The sequence below is a fragment of the Anthonomus grandis genome, chromosome 2, assembly GCF_022605725.1.
Source record: "Anthonomus grandis grandis chromosome 2, icAntGran1.3, whole genome shotgun sequence".
NCBI classification, from domain to species: Eukaryota; Metazoa; Arthropoda; class Insecta; order Coleoptera; family Curculionidae; genus Anthonomus; species Anthonomus grandis.
In genome coordinates, this window is record NC_065547.1 from 38,299,004 (window position 1) to 38,324,643 (window position 25,640).

The 25,640-nt window shown below is 32.1% G+C and overlaps 1 protein-coding gene across 3 annotated transcripts; it reads left to right on the forward strand.

Moving 5' to 3' along the window:
• Positions 1–10,401: 10,401 nt before the first annotated feature.
• Positions 10,402–24,620, forward strand: LOC126746395 (heterogeneous nuclear ribonucleoprotein Q-like). 3 transcript variants are annotated; one of them, XM_050454659.1, is made up of 5 exons: positions 10,402–11,136; positions 21,685–21,862; positions 21,916–21,991; positions 22,049–22,640; positions 22,715–24,620. In XM_050454659.1, the coding sequence occupies exons 1-5, from the start codon at positions 10,510–10,512 to the stop codon at positions 22,742–22,744; spliced, it is 1,503 nt and encodes a 500-aa protein (XP_050310616.1). In that variant the 5' UTR covers positions 10,402–10,509; the 3' UTR covers positions 22,745–24,620. The 3 variants fall into 3 exon arrangements, with proteins under 3 accessions (XP_050310616.1, XP_050310597.1, XP_050310605.1); XM_050454640.1 differs by having other exon boundaries at positions 10,403–11,136; positions 22,049–22,645; positions 22,712–24,620; XM_050454648.1 differs by having other exon boundaries at positions 10,412–11,136; positions 22,712–24,620.
• The last annotated feature ends 1,020 nt before the right edge of the window (positions 24,621–25,640 follow it).

Genomic DNA, 25,640 nt, shown 5'->3' on the forward strand with positions numbered 1-25,640 from the left:
CCCCATGATGTGATGTTATGAAAGTATCGGTACTTACTTGTGAAAAGATCGGCTGGAATCACCTTTTTATCATGATGCGGCACAAACGACACAAGTTTTTGCCATCCTAGCAATTAAAAAAAACACTACAATATGGCCTTTTTCCTTTTTAAACCAAAAATGAATGAAAATACACGAATCCGGAAAATAAACAAAGAGGCCGTTTGACAGATGACACTACGCGTATGGCTCAGGCGCTTAAGCTCCGGTGTTGTCGCTTCAAATTTTTTAGAAGCAGTTTTAGGGATAAGAATGTTAATAATTTTGTTTTTTTTTTGCTTAAGGATATTATATTTATTCTTAAAATAGGTTAATTGTAGTATTTATACTTTTTATTTTAAATTTTCCTATAAAATACAACACAAATAAGTTAAATTAACGTTATAATGGTTGTTAAAATATAGCTAAAAATTTCCTCCGTTGGAAATTTGCGTCGACTTGACAACAGAGAATCGGCAAATATGTTTGTAAACAAAACACCCCTCTTACCCCTGTGCACATGTTGGACTCAAACAAAGTTGTTGTTTACTAATTCTAGCCTTTCAATGTTCTAAGACCACAATTAAAATAATTGCTAGGGTCAATGATTATGATGATAAGATTACTGATAAGCTGATTACAAGACATAGGTTTGAAATTTCTCTTAAAAAGTCTACCACATTTGAAAAAAGAAATGGAAATAAGCAAACTTTCGTTGCAATATCATATGATCTTATCTTGACGAGAGGCTTTGATAGGGTTTGCAAAGACTTAGGTCTAAGAATGGTCTATCAAAGTTCGACCAAGTTACGAAATCTTTTACGAAACACAAAACATAAAATAAAAACCAATGGAAAGTCCGGGATCTATAAGATTAATTACAACGATTGTGATAGAAGGACATAGGACAAACCAGAAGATTAATTAATGGCAGATGGGGGCTCTGGGGGGTGAGGGAATGACGCCAGAGAAACGCAATTTCGGTCAATAAATGTCCCCCTCAATATTAAATTTGACGTGTTCGGCCGTTTTTGGCTAAACGATTTATTTTTCAAGAAATTTTTGTAATATCATATAATATATATTATCGCTCTTCGTCCGTTGCCAGCTTTATATTTAAAATTTAAATATCCTAAAAAAATAGTAAAATCTGCTTTTGCTCTCGCACTAATTACTAAAACTAAAATAAAATTAGATCATATGGGGATCTAAACGAGCCCGTCTGTGATTGGTCCCCCACCAACGCTGCTGTGCGACCTCCGCGCCACGGTGGGAAAAGAAGACTGGGGGAATCGTCGGAAATATAATGGTGGGAGTGGCAAGAGGAGATATTATGCATGGAGTACAATTATATTATTTGGATGTAGTAGGAATGGGCCTTTCAAATAATTATTTTATAATATAAATGTTACTAGATATGGGCTATTTTCTTTATTTTTTTATTTAATTATGTCGTCCTCATCTCTCTTGAATTGGCTTCGAGAGAAACTTACATCTATATGCAATGACACTTCATAATAGTGACAATTTTTATTTTGAAATCAATTTAAATTGTAATGTAGCCCCCATGACTAATAATCATTTTTAATTCGGATTTTCGGTTTATCCTCTTTTGCTCTTCGAAGCCTTTTCTTTTGCTTCGAATCTTCAAGCAAATCTTTCCCTCATCTCTATGTTTTCGATATTGATTTATAGAGGATATACAGATTACAGTGTTTCAAATTCGACCCTCCACATGGGGATCTCGAAATTTATAAGAGATACAAAGATGGTTAAATTGGGTAAAGTTGAGAATTTTTGAGCTGAACAATATGGCGTTTAAAAAAATTTAAAATTCCGAATGGCTCCGAAGATAAACGAAAAAATTCGAAATTTTGATAAATTGATTTTAAAATAATTTGCACTTTTGCATTGCCACTTTTTTCGTGCGACATGATGGTGTTTTTCTTTTAATACGACGTTTCGTCTTTTGCCAATCATCCTCAACCTTGTTTTTTCTTATGGCCGCTATATTTGGTTAAATTATCTTTTTAATAATGTATCACGAGGAAAACTTTATTAACCCTTTTATTTAATATTTGGTTAAACATGCATTAGTAAATAAATAAATAGACAATAAATTTAACAAAAACAAACCTTTATCTTAAAATAAAATTATATTAAGTGCTCAATCTGTTAAACTCCCTAATAAAAGTTAACATCTCCTCAATATTTTGAAATCCCCTTTTTAGTGTTAAAAGCGAATTTCAATGAAGTTGGATTTTTTAGTGTTCGCCATCAAAATGTATCTAAAACATTCAAATCAGGAGACCTTGCCGGTCATCTTAAAGGACATTATTTCCATTCCACCTGTACCAAACCTTTCTATAAGATAATTTGAAACTTGTGTCCACCATCTTGATGAAACCAAACTTTATAGTAATCTTCTAAAGGAATCATGTTATCCAAATATTCTTTAAAATTGAATCTTAAAAAGTGGTAATAAAAATCTCTGTTGAGAGCTCCATTAATAAAATAAACACCCAAAATTAATAAATATTAATTTATTATTTCTGTTAAAAAAGCCACAGTTTGTAAATGTACTTTCATCGGTACATATCATATTCTTAAGAAAATTGGGATAATCAGTATTTTTATGTTGCGCAATAAGTACAAAAAATCGCTAATCCATACCTCATTAAGTAAGTTTTCTTTATTTTCTTCGTCCACTCTCTCTCCATATTTCCTTTTAGGCTTATTAAAAGAACCAAACACACCAAGAGTTTTATTCAAAGTTTAAAATAAAGTATGATGCGGTTGCTGTCGCTCCGGATACATCAACAAATACATTTCTGACGTTCTAATGGCATTACTATCGAAATTATAATTAATTTTTATCCTATCTCGCTTTTCTTCATTCGTAAAAACGATAATTGCTTAAATTATTAGTAAAATACATGTTAATTTGTACTACACTACTAACAAGACATAGGCAACGCATTTTATTCTACACACAGCAGTCAAAAATAAAATTTAAATCATTCTGAAGGCAAATGGGATCCAAACTTCACACTAATCTCCATAAAAAACTTTACATTATCTGCAAGCACTACTGTTCGACAATTTCTTAAATCAAATCTAACAAAAATCAATAAAAAACACATTATCAGGACCACAATGAGACCGCTGGGGCACTACAAACAAGATTTCTATAGTTTCAGATATAATACTACCCAGTTTCAATCCCCACAATCTTTTATAAAAAAGATCCCTCTATAGAAAATGATCCCTAATCGGTCAAAGTCAAGCCTATAATAGCGGTCAAAGAGTTAAGAAAAATACGTAGTCAACCTGAAAGCTACAGAGTCAAAACTCAAATTCTTGAAAAGTATGAGCAAGTCGACCTAAAGTCAAACCTGTTTGTCAAACTGTTCAAGGTTGATTAAATTGCCCCCTTAAGTCCATGAAAGCTTTTTGCTTATAAGATAATTAAGCAATTTAGGTAAAAGTCCAGTGCAACGATATATTAGAATGGTCACCCGTCAAAACACCAGCATTCCACCTGCCAAACAATGTCATCCACCTTCTATTTACATTGTTTGAGAAGTAAAATGCTGGTGTTTTGACGGGTGACCATTCTAATATATCGTTGCACTGGACTTTATTTTTGTCATTTCTGATTGACCAAAAATTGCATGGTAATTAGTGGCCTGTTTTCTATAAATCCAGACTTTTTTTTTATGATAAACACAAGCACAAGAGGAAAGTCCTATGTCACTCTTGGAGTGGTGCTTGCGCGAAGATATTTGTGGGCGTTTATCTTGAATCGCTGTAGGTTCTATGCGTCGGGAAATATGTGAGGTGGAAGCCCGTTCCACAAAGAAGATGTTCTCCAGATGAATGAGTCCCGATACAGCGACGTCCTTGGGGTAGGCAGGACGCGATGTTGATGAGCCGCAACTGCTAGACGCGTCCTTCTTGCCAGAACAGCCCTGGGTGGAATCAGGCCTGCCAGCTCAGAGGAGCACTTACCGTGATAATAACGGTAGAATAAACAGAGATCAGCCACCTTTCTCCTGTGCTCCAGACTATCCAGACTCTTTGTCAGTTCTGCTTTGTCGATAAGACGAATAGCTCTCTTCTGTATAGAATCCAGCAGGTTTAAACTATGCTTGGGTGCAGAGCTCCAGACATGCGAGCAATACTCGAGGGAAGGGCGTATTTGAGCTTTATAAAGAGTCAGCAGCTGTTCTGGTGTATGCAGTTTTTTCGTTTTGAAAAGCACTCCGAGTTTTTTGGAAGCCGCCCTGGCGACCTCGGCAACGTGGTCATGCCAGAACACACAGTTGGTGACCTCGACTCCTAGAATATGTAAAGATGATTTCATTAGCAATGTTTTCCCTGCCATAACCAGCTCCGGGCCACCAAGGTTAGTCTTCATCGTAAATACTGCAGCCTGCGTTTTTTTAGCGTTAAAATTGACCAGATTGTTACCGCCCCACTCCAAAATTGCTCTAATATCGTTGTTGATTGAAGCTACTTGTTGCTGCCTAAGATTCTGAGAACTTGCGGCTGTCGTTGGTTTGTAAGACTTATAAATTAGTCCAATATTTAGGAAAATATCTGGCGTTCAGAGATTAATTAAAAATATGCAAATGGGTATGATCAACTTACAAGTGCATTTCTTTAGGAAAGAAGCAGTTATCTCATCTGCAGCCAGTCTATTTTTTGCAGTTCCATTACTTTATGGAATTATAAATTTCTTCCGCAAAAAAGAAATTTACACATTCATAAACTGAAGAGTAGTTGGCACATCCATTTATTTCTGACAACTAGTTGACGATAGATTGTTCAAATTCAAATTCAAATTCAAATATGCTTTATTGTTTGAACAAAATATTGTTATAAACAAAGCTTCACCTAATCCTAAAGAGACAGAGTTACAAGGTTAAAATTATATTTAAAAATACAAGTACAATGACGAATCAAAGTTAAACAGTTAAAATTTAAATGTTTTTTTTTTTTGAAATAATAAAATCAATTTCATCTAACTTTTCTTAACTAAGTACAGTTCAACATTTAGGGATAAAAAAAAGAAAAACATTTAAAACAAACAGGTTAGGAAAAGAGCTAGGTCTCCCTTAATTAATTAAAATCTGATTGTCGTTAAAATATTCAGCCACAGAGTAATAAGCTCGACCACTCAGAAATCTCCTCAAGAGAAACTTAAATTTGATGAGAGATTTTGTCCATCTAATGTCCTCTGGTAGGTGGTTAAAGATTTTTATACCTTCATAAAAAATTGATCTCTTTACCAAGGCAGATGTTGGAATGGGAAGCCGCAAATTATTCTGCTGGCGGGTGACATATCGTGGATTCTGTAGGACAAACCTGTATTGATGGGAGAAAATAAGGCATGCCACCTCCTGTATGTATAGGCAGTAGATTGTAAGAATGCCCTCCCTGATAAAATATGGTCGGCATGATTCCCTAGGTGATATCCCGCATATATAACGCACAGCACGTTTCTGTAGAACAAACAACATCTGTAGAAGATAGTTGCTTGCACTACCCCAAAAGCAGACACCATACCTGAGATGGGACTCAATCAGGGAAAAGTACACTGCTCCAATCCCCATGCCAAGCTCCCGACAGGCCACTCTAACAGCAAAACAACCCGCAGAAACCCTATTGCTGAGACTCCGTATATGGTCCTCAAACTTAAGTTCCTTGTCAATCACCAGACCCAAAAACTTATTGTTAGAATAAGGCGGGACAGGGCAGTTAGCAATAAGAATATTATCAAGACTACGGTTATTTGTAAAACAAATTAGTTTGTTCTTCTCTGGATTTAATGATAGTAAATTTTCCCTGAACTACTCATATATAAGTTGAAGTTCAGCCAACATGGCTATTCTCAAAGAGTCGGTATCATACCCATGCCAGAGAACGGTGGTGTCGTCAGCAAAGAGCGTGAATTTTCCCTGGATATTAAGTCGGATGAGGTCATTAATATATAGGAGAAAAAGTATTGGTCCCAGTACCGACCCCTGAGGTACTCCCCAGGCAACAGATTGATATTCAGAATACTCCGACCCCACACACACTCTCTGACGACGACCCTTCAGATATGAACAAAACCAACTCGCCGCAAAGCCCCTAAAGTTCCTGGCAGGTTTTCTTGCCAAGCCTCACAATGCTCTCTCAAGTTTGAAAAATGAATATAGTTGGCCCGATTTATTAATTTCCGTAAATCTTTTATGTGCTAGCTTCTTGGTAACAAGCAAACTCCGGATTTCAGAACTAATCCACCTGGGCAAGGTTTTTTGTACTGTATCTTTTTAAAGGAATAAAGTGTTTATAAATATGTGCCATAAAATTTTCAGGTGAAATTTCTAGCTCCTCAAAATACTAAAACCGTCCAATTATATCAGATTTTAGAATTTTCAGGAAATTTGACAATCCACTCCATATCATTATTACCCCAGTTGAGCCTGGGCAAGTCATAGTTCCCCATCATAATGAAAGAACCACTAAGAAAGACAGAAAGAAAGAAAATGTGCTATATTACGTATGACATAAGACAAAATCTTGTGCACAAGCATCCTAAAATCTAAAAAAATTATAAATTTATTTAAACCTACCACAGAAGTACGAATACATATTTCTAAACTATAAAAATTTTCAAAAACACGTTACCAAAAAATAACAAAATAGGCTGAAAAATAAGTAAAAATGCTGCCAAAAACGAAAGTTAGAGGAGATAAATTAAACAATAATCAAACAAAACAAAATACTTAAAAATATGAAAATTATGTTAGAGCACAGGTCATCAGGTATCGTTAAAAAAATCATTAAGGCCTTAATATGCCTCAGGTAATAAAAGGAATTTTAACCTGCTTTTGAACTGTAAACTTTTTTGAACTTTGCTTCTCTAATACGGAGGGAAACACTACAATCGATCATATACTAGTACAATCAGATCCTGTTTTAATTTTAATTTTTCTTACTAAAGGAGGTATATGAGCCAGTTTCTGGCAAGGAAAAGTTTAAGGATTTGTGGCAAATCATCTACCTAAAAAGTCATATGACCAGTGTTAGACGAAGATTAAGGACATTTATGAATAAAAGCAGCTGTTTTCAAGATAAAAATGGAAAATAATGTTATTAAAGAGTTATTATAAAGAGAAAATAGATTTATTAAGATATGAAGAGAGGTTTAGGAGAATCTCTTACCCCAACAGAATATAGGTATCTAGCCTCTTAATTTTGAATAAGAAAAACAATGTTTTCTAGTCTAATAACGAAGATGAGACTCGATAAAAGAAAAGTACCTTGAACGTGCAACCACTCCTCCCAGCTTATGTATTGCCATTCTTACTGCAAAACATCCAGCGGATAATTTTGATGCCAGATTTAGGATATGATCTTCGAATTGAAGGCGACCATCAATGATAATACCACCTTCTAGTTTTTTTTGTTTGGCAAGGAGGACTCTTTACTAAAAATCATACTCTTGACGTCATACTTAAACCGCATCATAATGAAGGTCTTACCCACATTAAACACAATAGCCTGTTTGAAGCACACCACATTGAAAAAATCTTAAGATCCTCGAAAATCTGTGCACTAATGTAATCAGAATCTTCATGACTCTATTATAAAGTGGTATCATCAGCAAACTGAAGCACTTTGCCTTACAGTCCCAATGAGCCGGAGTCATTAGCTAGGTTTACACCGCGCGGATCTATTAGGTCCATGGATCAAATGTTAGCCCTGTTTACAAGTATTGATTTTGAGGGTTAAATTAGTGCAGGATTATCTAGGAGAGAGATTTTATCTAGGAAAAAATGTTAGTTGAAGGGAGTTTACCAGTTTAGACGAAGAATTATAGAACATAACTTCTAAATCTTCAAAAGTGTTATTGTTGTTTAAAAATAATAAAAATAAACTAGTAATTTTCTTTAACGCTTAAGCCTGTCCTTCTCTTCCTCTTCTTCTTTATTTTTGTGTCCAAAAATAAAAACCTCGTAAGCTAACATCCAATAAAATGTCAAAGTTCTTATTTTGGTACTTCAAAATAGGTCCTAGGTGTTTAATTAATCTACCCTGTTTGGGAAGCATCAAATTCGTGTATCAAATTTTAGTGCACTGCCATTTACACCGAAAAAATAGTCCTTGTGACGTCGTTTGATCCAAGTATTAAATATTTGATATATACACGCGTTGTAAACGTGCCTATTTACATATACCAAAAATAATAGTGGTCCTAACTGGTACTCCAGATTTAAGGATTCATATATCAGATAAACACCCAGATACTTGTACTCTGAGTACGATTTGATAGATAGGATTCCGGCCATTGAGATCCCTTAAACCATATTTGTTGATTTTAGACAACAGTATTATATAATTTCCATAACTTGGACGGAAATTACAAGGGTCATTCAAATACGCACCATTATGTCATTTAAACATGAAAAAAGTTATTATGCCAGGAATTGTTTATGGCAGAAAATAATGCAGAGTCGTAAATTTGATAATACTCATCAGGTGAAAAAAGAAAGAATGTTGGACTGATACCTGCTTATCAATATTACTATACTGATATTTTTGTGCAAGAAATGAGAAATGTTACAATAATAATAGCAGTATAGTAAAATATTTGATCCCACCTCTGGTTCTGATTTTTTTTTATGAGAATGCCTAAAATTAATAATTGACCACAGTACTCGCTAGGATTTAATTCTCCCAAAAAATATTGAAATAATAATTTATGTTAATTTTTTTTATGTCACACCTTCAGTGCACCGAGCGACTTTAAGTCCTTCAGACCAGAGATAGGCTTATCGGTTTTTTTAAAGGCCATTGAGCTCTGGTAATCCCCGGTGGGGTATACGAGTCCATCAGATCAGTATACCCCCTCAATATTATTCTATGCATCAGACCTATATGCACAACTGCCTCTGGCAGCTCATTGTTTTCACTATTTCAATTTCAACGCTGTCCCGTCAAAGTTTTTTCAAAGAAGTATAGTCCTATTTTTCTGTTTTTAATAATCCCTGTTCGTACATTCACCTTTTCATATTTCTGAGAATGACTTTTGATAATCCAGTGTAGATTTTTCAGATGACCAGTACCTAAAATTATGCCTATTGCTCATTCAAACTAAAAGTTGCCTATAGTCTAAAAAACATATCAATTCTTTTATCAGTCATAGTCTGGAAAAAGTCGTTTCGATCTGGATCATCTTCTAGTAGCTTTCGAAATTCAACTAGAATATTCAACAGTACCTACATCATCAAAACAGTTAATTTTCTCTCTCCATTTAATCTTAATTCTATTTACATACTATGACTAAAAACCTGTATCAGTGTGAAGATTATTTCAACTTAGTTGTGGGTTCTAGCTTGCTGATATCCAATATGTATAAGCATAATTAATATTTTAATTCTCGGAGTCTCAGTCAAACGCATTGTAAATACTTCAATTACAATACATAATAATTAAATACAATAATCTGCTATCATAATATTAAAATACTACAATAAGCCAAATAATTATTTGATTGAACACGTTTTTACATTTTGCAAATTGAAATAAACATTTATATTTAATAAAAGTTCTGGTAAATAGTAAAAACCTCAACATTATCTTCGACACTTATTTACCTCGACAATTATTTGAATTTATTATTATTTTACGGTATACAGTTCTCTGTAATACATAACATACTTCTGGGATATAGTAGTAATATAAATAATAATAATAAAAGACTTTTATTAAAAAAGATACAATGGCACATTGTTGCTTAAAACCAACAGTATAAACACCAATAAAATAAAAGAAATTATCAATAGAGTTAACACAAACTTAAAACACAAAAATGAAGAAAAAAATTTAAACATATTAATAATTCAATTACAACTTAAATAATTCTTCTTAAACTTAATTCTAAACCTTCGAAGCGATAAATTAAAAAGGCTTGCTGATAATTTGCTAAATACCTTTATTTCATTATAAGAGAAAGATCTCTGAAACGTAGCTCTCTGATAAATTGGGATTGCTATCTAATTCTGGCATCTAGGATTCAAATTATGAACATTTGCTGGGAAAACATGTCTTGCCATATGAGAATTTGGAGCTGGAGCAATAATAATTATTCTCATTAAATGGATATAAAATGTAAGTATCTATGCTTATCTATTCTGAGCCAATTAATATTAGAATACAAGATAAGCCTGGAGCTCTTGGACTAGAATGTTATACAATAATCTTGATTTATTGCAGGTCAACAAAAGAGCCGCCGCTGTTGAGACACTCATTCCCTCATATTGTGTATCCCCATAAGCACTAATAGTTCTCCGGCCAATGAAAGTGTGCTTTTTTTTGCCTTTTTAAGTGGGGTGCCCCTATTTTACGTTTTTGATTTTACTTTTACTAGTTGTGTCGAGTGTTTTTGGCGTGCCGCCGGCCACGTGTCTTGCTTCCCACAAATTATTCAACTAAAAAATGGCAGAATTTTACTGCTACGAAGAGTCTCATTATCGAATCAAAGTTTTCTCCCATTTAAAAAATGTCGGTTACGTTCCACAAAAGGGCTCCGAGATCTTTATTTCCGGGATTCCTCGCGAAGCGACCATTCGAGACCTACAAAATTTTTTGGAACCCGTCGGACCGTTTTTCGAAATCAAACTGATGATGAAACCTGACGGCGTCTATAATCGGGGATTCGGCTACGTGACTTATATGAACAAACCTTTGGCCGATAAAGCCATTGAGGAGCTAAAATGTAAACTGTTCCTGCATACGACTTACCTGAATTTGCAAAAATCGGTAAATAACTGTAGGATTTTCGTTAGCGGTTTGCCGATTGACAAATCAAAGGATGAAATATGGAACGAGTTGAAGCACACTTATGATATTAATAATATTGTGGACGTTATCATATATAGGAATTTTTCGAATCCCACGTTTAATAGGGGATTTGCTTTTCTAGAATTCCCTACACACGAGCAAGCGTCCTGGTTTCGGGCCAAATTTTGGGATAAATTATTTTTGTTCGGGAAACAACTGATGGTGGATTGGGCGCGACCGAATTCTGCTGAATCGGATTCGGATTGCGTTGTTACTAATAAGGTAAATTTAAATATATGTAACTTACCCACTTATTCTGAAATACACTACATGTAAAATTAAAATATACATACCATCTCAAAGGTAACTTATATTTATTGTTTCACATAAAGAATTAATTTTAACATTGGACCAGAAATTACCACCAATTTTACATGAGGCTTTACTCTTGATGTGTAGGTATTTTATGTTATGTTGATTTATTAGGGAATATCATTCTGAGCCCATATTTTATATTCAAATAATTCATCTAATATCTGTCAGAAAGTCTTAGATTATTGGGTTCTTAAAAATCATATTAACTTGCCATATTTTATAAATAGTTAATTTTAAATAGCGAGGTGCAGAAAAAATGAACAAAAATTCAGATTTTATATTTTTAAATGTTCAGTGGTTGTTTCATTACTCATTTGTATCTTAAAAAATAATATTTTTTTATCAATAATTAAACCCTTAATTGAACTAATGTAACTTGTTGTACTGTAATGTAAATTGTAGATTTCATACCATGTTACTTATGGATATATGTAATTATGTAATACCTATTTAAAACATGCTTCAATTATTTGGTCACAATACAGACAATGGTACATATTGATATAATTGAAAAAGTACAACAGAAATTTTTAAGATATATACTTAAGAGCTCACAATACCTATCCTTACATGATCTCATATGAAAGTATATATCACAATATATGCCTTAAAGATCCTCTAAATCTTGCCTCTGAAGTTCCAAAAAAATCTACAGATTGTTGCATAGAGTTTGCATTATTTAACATTCTTGTAATAGGGTTATTTTTGCCATAATTTGTAGAATGGTAAAGAACATAAAAAACGTTAGTATGCCGATTCCTTCTTATAGGTACATTCAGACATACTAGATTTAAAAGATCTGGACAATCAATTACACCATTAATAATCTTGTGAAGTAAACGAATTTCAAGATTTAGTCTCCTCCCTTCCAAAGTATCAATATTAAGTAGCGATCTTAATTCACTATAAGAATAATCATCTCTGATATAACCACACCTGTAACCAATATAACGAAGAAACTTATTCTGCACTCGCTCAATTGCAGTTACATAACAAGGGTTCCAGATAGGTAAGCAATACTCCAGAACACTTCTAAATAGCAAGCAATATAGTTTCTTTATTGTAAAAATTGAAAAGTTCTTACTAGACCGTATGATGAAACCTAACATTCTATGAGCCCGAGAGATAATACCTGATATACGAATATCAAATGATAATTTGCTGTCCAATACAACACCAAGATCCTTCATTTCATTGGTAACCTTTAAGTATGGTTGATGGAATAATTGTAAGAAATAGGACTTTATACTCTTGAAAATGATATTTGATAGCATTTTTTTACGTTAAGGTCCATATGATTTGCTTGACACCAGCCATAAAAATTATCAGTGTCTTCCTGAAGAAGCTTAACATCAGTCATTGTTCTAATAGGCCGAAATATCTTTACATCTTCTGCAAACATTAGTACCAAGCTATTTTTTATATTTTGAGGTAAATCTAATAGGAACAAATTGAACAGAAGGGGACCGCAGTGTGACCCTTGAGGTACCCCTGATGAAACAATTATAGGTCTAGACACCAAACTATACCATATTTGACTTTCTGCATTCTATCAGTTAGAAAACTATTTAACCAATCAGCTACCCTACCGGTAATTCCCAAGGCCCTTAACTTTGCAACCAAGAAATTATGGTCCACTCTATCAAAGGCCTTGGAAAAGTCAGTATAAACAGAGTCGACTTGACACCCTTGCTCCATATTGCTTAAAATAAAATTTATGTACATTAAAAGATTTGTATTGGTAGATCTATTTTTTATGAAACCATGTTGCTCACTATTAAGTATACCACGACAATCACTGTACAGTTTTTTAGCAACAAGGGAGTCAAACAGTTTAGGTATTTCACTCTGAATGCAGACTCCCCTATAATTATCAACAGCCGATCTATTCCCTGATTTAAATATGGGTTTTATATTGCTCACCTTCCAGAAATCTGGAAAAATTCCTGATTCCATTGATTTGTTAAAAATCATTGCTAGAGGAATAGCCAAAGTGTAAACACATTTCTTTAAAAAGTAACATGGTATTCCATCTGGCCCAATACTTAGTTTAAATGGCATTGAATTTATTCCATCTATTATATCAATTAAACTAAAATGATAATAATTTACATTTATACAATTTTGAAAAACATAATTATTGGAATGATCTTTTACCAGCATTTTATATACACTAGAAAAAAAGTCAGAAAATAGATTAACAAGTTCCTGATTATTATGACTATTAATGCCATTAAATTCAACTGTTTGAGGCAACATAAAATGCTTTCTTTTTTCATTAATGAATGACCAAAAAGATTGAGGATTATCATTAATATTGTGCTCTATATTATTTATAAAAGCATCATAGCAATTTTTTGTAAGTTCTTTGCACTTTCTTCTAAGTGTTACAAATGTTTCACAATCATAAATTTTACCTGACTACATGTACAATTTATGGGTTTTCTTTTTTTCTATGACCATCCTACGTAGTTCAGCGCTAAACCACTTGGGAAAGGATGAGGTTTTAAATTTTTTAAAAGGTACAAAATGCTGAATACCCTGAAATAAAATGTCGTAAAATAATGACACATAATCATTTACATTTAAGTTTGCCAATCAATCCCTGCAAAAAAATCATTTAATGGAAAATAGTTACAATTATTATAGTCATAAAAATACTCTTCATAGTTACTGGATATATTATCACAATTAATAGGAACTCCAAAAGTTATGGCAGTATGATGAATACTATTTGGCAGTAATGTGTCAATAGCTTCTGACACATATATCCGAAAAAACTAAATCTAAAAGAGTATTCCTACTGTTTACTACAAGGTTAAGTTGATACATGTTAAGAAAATTAAAACAGTTAGATAAACTATTTGCTGGTGAAGTAGCATTGCACTGTACACTAATACCTGTTACTTCATTTTTCCATGAAACTTCAGGAATGTTGTAATCTCCTGTCACAACAATCCTACAATTATCAATATCAAAATATTTACTAAATAAACTATCCATTGTATTGCAATGAGATTGATAAACTTCTAATTTAGATTGGGGAGGAATATATACACAGCCTAAAATAATTATTGTCTTATTAATTTTTACTTCAACAAAAACCTGTTCAACATTATTTTCAATAATTTCTATTAATTTTGATTGCAACTTTTTTGCTACCGCAATTAAGACGCCGCCTCCGCGTTTTTTACCAGTCTCTGGCCCTCTATCAACTCTGTATATGTTAAAGTTTAATGGTCCAATTTCCGCATCCTCAAAGTCCTTATTCAACCAAGTTTCACTCACTTTACATTATAATATCATAGGTACATGATAATGCAGCCTGGGAGAAATCGAAAAGTTTTGTCCTCATTCCACCCACATTCTGATAGTAAATCATGAGATTCTGAAATGTTTTTTGATGATATTGTTTTGTACCCGTAGTTTTTTTTTTATTCAACCGATTTTGTTGCCCCGTTATGTTATTACTTAAAAAAACGATTCTTTATTTAAAAATTCTCTGTGTTTATCAAATATAAAGCGATTAATTCCTACATTGCGAGGCCAAAATTTAGTGTCATATATGGTATCCTTAAGATGAAATGGTACAACTACTACAAATCTTTTTAACTTTGTAGTCTCTGACGGTATTTCCTTGACCATAACGTCAACAGAATCAAAATTGGGTTTTTTCATAATATAGTCGGGGACCATATCAGCAGAAACATGATTTTCAATCCTATTTATATAAATCCATGCTCTACGTTTAGCAGCTGTAAATCCATTTGATTGGTTATTGTCATTTTCAATAACTAAAGGGGCTTCTCCCAATCTGAAGTATTTGATGTACACTGTGCCCCATTTTGGATGAGATTGCAGGGTATCTCTGTCGTTTCTTAAGATAGATATAGCTTTGCAGTTTTTGTGACCCTGTATCACTTTTTTCTAAAACTTTTGAAGCCACAAACAGAACTATTTCAACTACTTTTCTGTTCCTGAAATACAGGGCAAAAATGAAAATGTTCACTTTTGGAGATATTATTATTTCTCAGGTGCTGTATAAGATAGAAACAAAATTAAAACTGCATATAATAGATATTTTATATCATTGATGTATCACAACCAAATTTTTAATAACTTTTAGATTCAAAGATCAGAAAAATCCATATTTATGTTTGTTTTTTAATAGTAGCCCATGAATTAGTTCACACATGCATTTAATTATTACTTTTTTGAAATGCCATATGATTTAAACCTATTTATTTCATAATATTTCAAACATAAACTCAAAATATTACTCTTTAACATAAACTTTAAAATATTGAAAAAAAATATAGGTATTGGTACAGATTTCACATCAAAAACTGTAATTAAATTACGAGACAGTTTTACCACTAACCAAAACTCTTTTTTATTTTTACTTTCGACACATGGAGAAGATTAAAACTTAAACTAAAGAGTTTAAGCAGTTCAGTGAATGTTTTATACAAGAACAAATATTTAAAAATACATCATTTATAAATAGTTAAAATATTATAGATATCCATATTTTACTAAGTAAAATCATTAGTAATTGATTTATTGCTTCTTAGTGTTTTAAAAAGTATATATATTATCAATTAGGTCATAATATTTTGTAATCAATTTATTAGCATTTTGTTACTGGTGTTATGTTTGATAACTATCTTATTAACAAACTAATTTGTTTCTCTCCCATTAGTTTGACGATGCTTAAACGTACAATTGTAGTTGTATTTTTTGCAAATAAAGATTCATTCATTCATTTTATAATATACTTTTAAAAAATTTTGAATTATTTAGCCATCATTATTGATTTGTATTGACTCTGTGAGTATTAGTATCTATAAATGCAATAAACAAAACATTTTTTATGCAGGTTGAAGTTTTATGCATACCTATGTGGAAAAATTCATGGCGTGCTATTAAAAAAACAAACATAAATATGGATATTTCTGGTTTTTAAAGCTAAAATTTACTAAAGATTAGGTTGTGATACACAATGGCTTCAGAAAAAAAATTCAAAAATTTGATTTTAAAATATTTTTTTGTTGTTCCATTTAAAAAATAGGTACCAAGTTTGTGCCCAATCTTAAAAACAGTGCTCTAAAAATGTTTTTTAAAAACGCCACTGACTTATGTAAAAATATCTATTTAAGTAGTTTCCATTTTTTTCTTATTTTATTATTATATTTTCATTTTATACAGGGCCTGAGAAATAATATCTTGAAAAGTGAACATATTCGTTTTTGCCCTGTATTTCAGGAACAAGTAAAAGTAGTTGGAATATTATAAAAAAAAAATATATAATATATATATATTATTATTCTGTGGTGGTTTTAATCTGCCACCCACATGCAGTATGGAGGAACTCTGTGAATGGACTACATGTTGAGACGGCTGAGTCTATAACATCTGCAAATGTGCTATGTAGTTGTTGTAACTATCTTAATTTTAAGCCGGTGAATGGCTTGCCAAATTTGTTTGGTACACTTCTTGATCCATTTTTCTCAAGTTTGTCAAATGTTAGTTTAAGTCATATATGCCACTGAAAATTTATCACCGGCATCAAACCACCATCCTGCTTATGAAATAAGTATTCCTATTAATTGTGATTTTAGTCTTAAGTATGATGTTTATTATTGTGATTTTGTAAACTGATTTTGTTGCCATTAATAATTACCTTGTTTGCATGAATTGGGATATTGCTTTTAATCAGAAGGATATTAATAAATGCATTAATATTTTCTACAATGCTCTCTATTTTGCTATTGAGATGTTTGTTCCAATTAAACATTTTAAATCATCTAATTTTCCCACTTGGTTTAGTAGAAAATTACAGAATCTTGTTATTCAAAAAAAGATTGCTTGCACAAAATTCAAAAATAGTAAGGATCCCATGGATTATGTTAATTTTTCAAATTTGAGGAATAAATGTAAAACTCTTTGTGATGAATATTTTAGGTCATATATTGAATACTGAAATTTCTCACGATCCTTCATTTTGGAAACACATTAATAGATTACGTAGGTCTGATTCATACCCCAATAGCATGCTTATGGAAGCTGAGGTTGCTGGTAATGGTCAAGATATTGTAAACTTATTTGCTAGGTATTTTAAAACTACATACAGGCAACCTGTCCGCAAGGCTCCTGACTATAAATTTGATTACAGTCTGGATTTAAATTGAATCTCTTTTTCTTTATTGGACATATTTGATGAAATCTTATGCCTTCCTAACAAAAATTCTTTTGGCTCTGATGGTATCCCATCTGTTTTTCTTAAAATTTCTTGATTATTGGAAGGTAAGCTTTTTAACACCAATTCATAAAAATGGCGATAGAACTGATATTTGTAACTATAGAGGTTTGTGTATTTAGTCTGTAGTTCCTAAGCTGTTTGACAGGTTGTTTTCTGTGCGATTTTGATGGCACTATAGGCGATTGCTTAGTGATCATCAGCATGGTTTTTGTCAGGGTAGATCTACGGTGACTAACCTGTTGACTTACCAATATGATTTGATTGGTGCTTTTAAGAGGTCTGTACAGGTCATTAGTGTGTATACAGACTTCTTGAAGGCCTTTGATAGGGTTGGTCATGAACATCTGGTTTAGAAGTTTGGGGCTATGCGGGCCTTAGTAGGACTTTGGTCGAATTTTGTCACAGTTTTTTGACTGGTCACACACAGTTGGTCAGGATAAGTAATTATATTTCTAATGGTATTGAAGTATCTTCAGGCGTGCCTCAAGGTTCCCATATTGGACCGGTCTTTTTTAACTTGTTCATAAGAGATTTGAGTGATGTAATTGTTCATTCAAAACATCTTGCTTTTGCTGATGATTTTAAACTGTATAAAGCCATTGAGTCATATCTTGATGCGGAGCTACCTTAATTGGATTTAAATAGTGTTGGTGAGTGGTGTAATAGCAATAGTCTGGAACTGAATGTAAAGAGGTGTGTATGTATTTCGTTTGGTCGTTCTAATAAAATTATTAGTTATCAATACACAATCAACAATAACGAACTCAAGTCAGTTGATACAGTTAAAGATTTAGGTGTTCTTTTCGATACCAAGCTAACTTTTTTGCCGCACATTTTGGATATTATTAACAGAAGTATGTGTAGTCTTGGTTTTATCACTAGAAATAGTGTACATCTTTCACCTTACTGTTTCAAATTACTTTATTACTCTTTGGTACGTTCCTTGCTTGTGTATGCAATATGCATCTGTAATTTTCTCCCCTTACGCCTTGAGGCTGTATCTTAAGAAGATTCTTAAGATCCCTTGCTTATAGAGCTGAAGTTAATATTTGTCGTAATTATTACATCGACTATAATGCTATCAGTGTCCAGTTTAATATCCCTAATCTTGAAGTCAGACGGCATTATTCTAATGCTTTAACGTTTTATAAGATCTTAAATTCTTAAATGGTTTATATCATTGTCCTACTGTCTTAGAAGCAATTCGTTTTAACACCTATCAAAGAAGGAACAACTCTCCTATGTTTCGTTTACCCATTCCCAGATCCCAGAGGTTTATCTTGGTATATTTTCTTTTTGTAATTCTAGTATTGTATATATATTGTTATATTATCTAGTATTTTGTATTATATATTTTGTTTTTGTAAACTGGCTCTGCCGTATATTGAAATAAATAAGTATTTCTGTTTGTGGCTTTAAAAGTTTTAGAAAAAAGTGATGCAGGGTCACAAAAAAAAACCATATCTTAAAAAATTACAGAGATATCCTGCAATATTTATCCAAAATGGGACACAGCGTACTTTATATATGATGTATAATTTATACTAGTTATTTATTTTGGTAATAGTTTACAAAACGGTTTTCTGCTATTTTACTACTATAAATTAATTTTTCTATATAGGCCTCTTCTAGTGTCTTTATAGAAGATAAAACTGTCGGAGATGCTTTAAAAAAAGTGTTTTTTGTGTTTTTTTTAACTCTAGAATCTTTCGGGACCCGGGAGTGAATAGGGGGCTGGGTGGGGTAAATTAACTATAAAATAGAGTGAAACAGCATCTACAATACCTAAATACACAAAGTAGCTACATGATGTTTTTGAACAAAATAAAGGTTAAAAAACCCTAAAAAAACAAAATTTTCTGCAAATTTTTTCAAAACATACCATGCAAAAACTTCACTACAAATGAAACTTGTTTTCTGCTTATTCACTAATCTAGGGTGGATGTTGCCATATTGACATACAAATAAGCAAACTACTGAAAATTATTTTTATATAGAAAAAAAGGGTTGAGGCTATCCAGGTTATATTTTTTTAAATTTGGTATAACTTTCAGTTATTTTAAAGTGGGAAAGTTGTAAATGATTGATGCACTTCCGCAGAAAAATGTTGGTAGTTTTTGGTTAATGGACACTTCCAAATATTAAGTAAATCACATTTTCTTATATAACTGATTTCAAGTATTCTAAAGTGCGAAACTAGAAAATCCATTTCTGCGGAATTTTTTTTGTGGATTTTGTTTAAGGGACACTTCCAAATACTAAATAAACCAAAATTTCTTACATAACTGATTACAGCTAAATGAAAGTTGAGCCAAAAGCTTTATTATAAGATGTGGATCTTCTTGACAAAGCAAATTTAAATTATCCTAGTTCAAAAGCTTAATTTTACAAAAATAGCACTATTTATAAGCTATAAAAATAGCCCTAACATACATACATACATCAGATATAAATAAAAAATATAAAATAACTAGACAACAAAACATGAAATTAAAATATAATGGGGTAAAATATAATATAAAAAACGTTTAAGTATATAAACAGTCAACATAACATAACATATATCAGACAATTGCAAATAGAACTTATTAAAATATTTAAAAACTTAGAATAAAGAATAATAAGAACATTAAAAACTATCACAATAAAGTTCATCTAAACTATTATAGGGTCTACCAGCTAGCAATCTCCTAACTTTACTAACATTTTGAGGGGAGGAACGGTGGACAAATTATTTAGTAGATGATTGTAGATCTTAATGCTCTTGTAAACAATTGACCTTTTTACTAATGTTGAACAAGGTATGGGTAACTGTAGTTGAGGTATTTCTAGTCATATGAGTGATATTGTTAGGCTGAAACCTATGTCGATATTTATGGTTAATTGTAGTGGTTTTCAGAACAATTAATCGATATAGAGTTAAATTGCCTTGATTTTCAAGCAAAGGCTTACAGTGTGCTGTGCTGGCTTGTGCCACAAATGTATCTCATAGCTCTCTTCTGCAACACCAAAAGTGACTCCTGATTAGAGAACCACCAAAAAAGACCATATCTCAACCTTGACTCTATTAAGGCATAGAATACTGATTTTGCCATTACACTTCCCAACTCAATGGCTGTAATTCTAACAGCGAAACACCCCGATGATACATATCTTTGGAAGATTTATAATATGATATTAAAAACTCAATTCAGTATCTACCATAACTCCTAAGAATTTAGTCTCAGCGGCACTTAAATGACAAAATATTTGTTTTGGAGAAGTTAAGCAATAGAAGATTGGAATCACACCAGGACTTGAGCTTTTGAAGATCTGTGAGAATAGGTTCTTTAAGGCTTAGTTTGTCAGGGCAATGTCATAAAATTGAGGTGTCATCTGCGAATAAAGTGAACTTTCCAAATAAATTATTTTTAGATATCTGGTGGTGAAGATTTGTAAACAACCACTGGCAGCAATAGTTCAGTGTGATGTCAGCAACATTTCAAATTACACTAATTTCTTACCTTTCCATTACTCTAGTTTTCTCCTATATTGTAGCAAACATCTCAATTTTCATTGCATAGTATTCTACAGAGCCACTTAACACATAATTGCAATGACATATTGACTTGACTTTCACAGGATCTCAAGAAGTCATGTAGAGATACTGATTACTTTTGTATATAATTTTTTAATGCTCTACCAAACCATGTTACTTAATGGTACTTTATTGGGAAGTCTTATTTTAAGCCATTAAGGATTATTTCCTAGTCATTTACATATAAATGTTAGCGTAGCATATTAATATGTTTTTTCTAAAAAATAACTTCCCAATACTTCACTAATTTTCCAATACATCTCAATTCAATAAATACATTATGTTATAGTATAAAATATAAGTTTCCAGAGTCTGGACAAGCTATTGAAGGTCATCATAAAGGTTTTGATAAAATTTATTTAGAGAAAGGTAAAACCATTTTACAATTTAGTTGAATGAATTATCATTTGTTCACCAGGTAAATGTATTTTAGTTGTTTTCTTCTTACAAGCATTCTTGCAAGTTTTGTAGCCAGAATGCCAATTGTTTCCTAATAAAAATTAGTTTAACTACCTGGAAGAATAAAGAAATGTATTTGACAGTAAAATTAAAGACAGTTCTGCAGTCAGAAGTAATAAAACGTATAGATTGATTGATTTATCTACTTAATTTCCAGACCAAAATAATCTCCTTGCGCAATCTGGAGGTCACTGTGGAAAACAGGGACCTAGCCAATTTCATATATTCTCTGATCGAGCCAACCCATGTAGAGAAGATCTTCAAATACAATAATTACGCCTATATCCATCTAACAACCAGAAAATATGCTGAAGAACTTATGGACATCTTGACTGGTACATTATAAAAACTTATTTTGTAACTAATATTTCATAACCTGCTTTTTTAGATTTTTATAAAGATACTTCAGTGGAAGTCAGATTTGGTAAACAGTTCAATGATCGTCCCTCTAGGGAGAAACCTTGGTAAATATCTTATAACTGATTGTATATGATAGTTGTAAATAATTTTTATTTTGACAGCTTGGATCGTCAGAGTAAACCTCAAGCTTGCCCACCAACTGAAAATATTTCCAGAGGCCCTAGTGAATATAGAAGCAGTAGCCTTTCAGCATCTTCCGTTTCTTCCAGCATATCCACCCCAGAAAACACTGATACATTACTCTCCTTGCTATCACTTAACACAATTCAAGTGATGTCTACCCAAAACACTTTACAGCAGTTGGCAAAGAATAGAGAAGATCTAGAAAAGAAACTAATGAAAAAAGATTCCAGTTTAAGTTTATCTAATTCAGAAAATTTCAGACCATTTATCCCAGAGGTCCAGACTTCACCTGATACACATAATCATACTCCAAGTTTTACTGGACAAGCTTCTCCAATGCTAACTGATGGTTTACCTAGACTTACCCAAACATTATCTACTCCTATCCAGGTTGTACCTTCCGAGCCCAATTACGTTCCGTTAGTATATCCGAGACCACAGTACCCCAATATCTATTCACCTTCTCTATTGATGGTACCACAGCCGGTATGTCCTATACCTATAATGCCCCAGGTTCAGCCCGCGCAGTCCTTCGATTGGTTCAGCGACCCCCGCTGGGCTGAATGGCAGGTAAGGTTGGTTCTGGATAAATACTTTATTAAAAATTACTTGTGAGTGCAAACATTTCTCATTTTTTTTAGAAGATGGTGGATGAACTGGTGGGCAGCAACTGAGTAGCAAGATTTAGCAGCCGTTTCTTTGTTTTTGCATGTCAGATTATGCACAACGGTAAATAAATAATATAGAAATAGGACAACAGAAAATCCGGTAAAGGTGTAGTTTAGCAACTGCAAATCGCACCTAAAATTGTAAGCAAAGGCTTAAAATGTGCGTTATTTTACAATACTACGATGGCGATGGCGCAAATTTTTAAGTAGATTGGTGCCAAAAAAAAAAACAAAAAAAATTATTTTGATATGTATATATTTTAATTGTACCTACCTGAAATTATTAACCCTAACTTTTCTGAAACCCGCACTTCAAATTTAGGGAAAATATGGTCTTGTTTCGCCCTAAGATGTGAGGAAACATGTCATTTTACGATAATGAGTACATTTTTTAAATTTTTAAAATAATATATATTCTCGAAAATTTGTTTTACGATGCTTTTATAATTGGATTGGATTGGGATGGGTTGTTTCGGATTTACACATTTTAAGCCTCTTCTGGTTGTCTAGCACAAAGTTGCTTAACTCGACGTGTGCAAAAATAATATACCGTAATATGGGGGAAAGCTGACCAGTGGGGTCGAACTTGACCAAAATTATTCAAAAAAATTATTTATAATGTAAGATTTACTTAAACATTTTTAGTTAATTTTCTCAGTTATTACTTATAAAAATGTCATAAGCTATGCATGATTTTCTTAAATTTGGGGTCTAGTCGATCGGGTGGGTTAACTTACCACCTGGAGTAAAATATTAGCCGAATTAAATCAGATTTTGAAGACTTATTGGTAATAGAATCAATTGATTATTCATTAGACTCTGAAGATCTGCTCTTGTCTAAGTTAGTGAGTACAATGTCTGTTAACAAAGAGGTCATTGTACCAACTGAGATTAGTACTATCGAAACGACTAGACAAAATATCTAAATAGATGGTCGTATAACATTTTACTAAAAAGTCTGTTAAACATTATATGGGAAAAGTTATATCCACTAGTATAAAATATAATAAAGTAAAATTAAAATTTAAAAAATATAAAAACAATTTTTTGTGGCACGAAAAAGAAGACGTTGATAAAGTACCTTTCAAGGAATGCAGAAGATATTAAGTAAAACACGGAATTTGTACAACTTTATAAATAGTTTATTACATAAAGATACAAAAATCGGCTCAAACCTTATTAACACAATGAATGACAGAATAATGATCTTATACTACGCCTAAAAGCGATTTCACACCAATTCTAACTACGAGCTTTTTGCACATTCCGCATATTTTTGTTTTTATGTTTTCGAACGATGCCTTGGAAGCAGCCGATGACATCACCCAGATCGAATGTTGATTTTCTTTCTTTTAACAAAGAGGTGAATTTTATTTCACAAACGACATACATTTATTTTAATCTAAACCTAAATAATTCTGTGTTCTTTATTAACCTAAATGATTATGATTTGTTGTATTCTTTCAAATAAGTAGAAGTTATCATGCAATTTCAATAGCCGGTCAAGTTCACCCCAACATGGAGCGAAGTTGAAACCTAAAAAACTAATGCATATTTCATTAAGCATTATCAATATTCATAAAAGACCCATTATATAGGCTATATATAAAGATAATTCCATTAAAAGTTCAAAATTGGTCAAGTTCACTCCGTTTTACGGTAATCAATCTATTCTGACAACGTATCTTACAAATAGAACGTCAACTGTAAAACAAATACACAGCATTCACAATAACATTAATGGTTAAAATACTTTTTAAATAAATATAAAATTAGATGAGAAATACTGGACGTATATAGTCAAATTAAAATGATTTCTTATCTTTATATTTAACAACACAATAAATCTTTGGTGGTTTTTAAGGTACAAGGATGATTTTACAGGTGGTGAGGATGATTCTAAAGGTGAGAGAATAACCAGTTTTTATATTAAGTCTTTTTTTCACAATTGACGTTACATTTGGAAGGTACGTTACTTTATTATCATATTGGCGTTTCCGTATATTTAAACCGTTTTATTGCATGATAAGAATTTGTTATAGATCTAATATATTAGAGTATCAAAACTTCGCTGAACAAGAACATTTTTTTGCTGTTCTATTTCCCGATAATGTTTTTACCGTTGTTAGATTTAAGTTTTTTTGTTTGTTAATATTAATAATATTTATATAGTTGATTATTATTAGACTATTTTATCCGATTTTGTTTGATCGGAAAAATCAATCATATTTTATGTTTGCAAGAGTATCTTTATACTGGTCTTTTTATGTCTTCCACATTTCGATCATTTCTATTATTGCTAATTTGATTTTGGAAACTGCTGCCTTAAAGAAATCTGATGATTTTGTTTTTAAGGCAGCACATCATTCTTTTTTCAATAGATGTATTTCTTTCGATTATTAGTTGTAGGATCTAATACCTAGTTCACGATGTGGGCAATTTTCTCTTTTTAATTTCGTATAGGGTCCTAGCTTCCTTCTTAGAACGTTGGTCCCGTGTAGGTCCATAAAGTTGCCAGTATCCTATGTTGACCCACATCACCGCTTCTTTAGACGAAGTTTCCATAAAAAATATGTTCATATAATATATATTCCATATAAAAGAACTTGGAATAAATATCATTTGTCTTTTTTAGACACCCGAATTCTTAAGTACATGCTCACATCTTGACTCGAGAAAGATACAAATTACTAGATTTGTTTCTCACTAATATGGTCCACCACATCGTCGGACCTAAAAGTTAACAAATATATATATACATTGTTTTAAAAAAATATAAAAAAACACTTGTTAAACAAGGCAAAAACGTACATTTACATGACCCATCACATCAATAATTAACTTCACGTCAATGTCAGTATAAGATATGCTTTAAAGAGCGTCTGGAATCCATTCTAGAAAG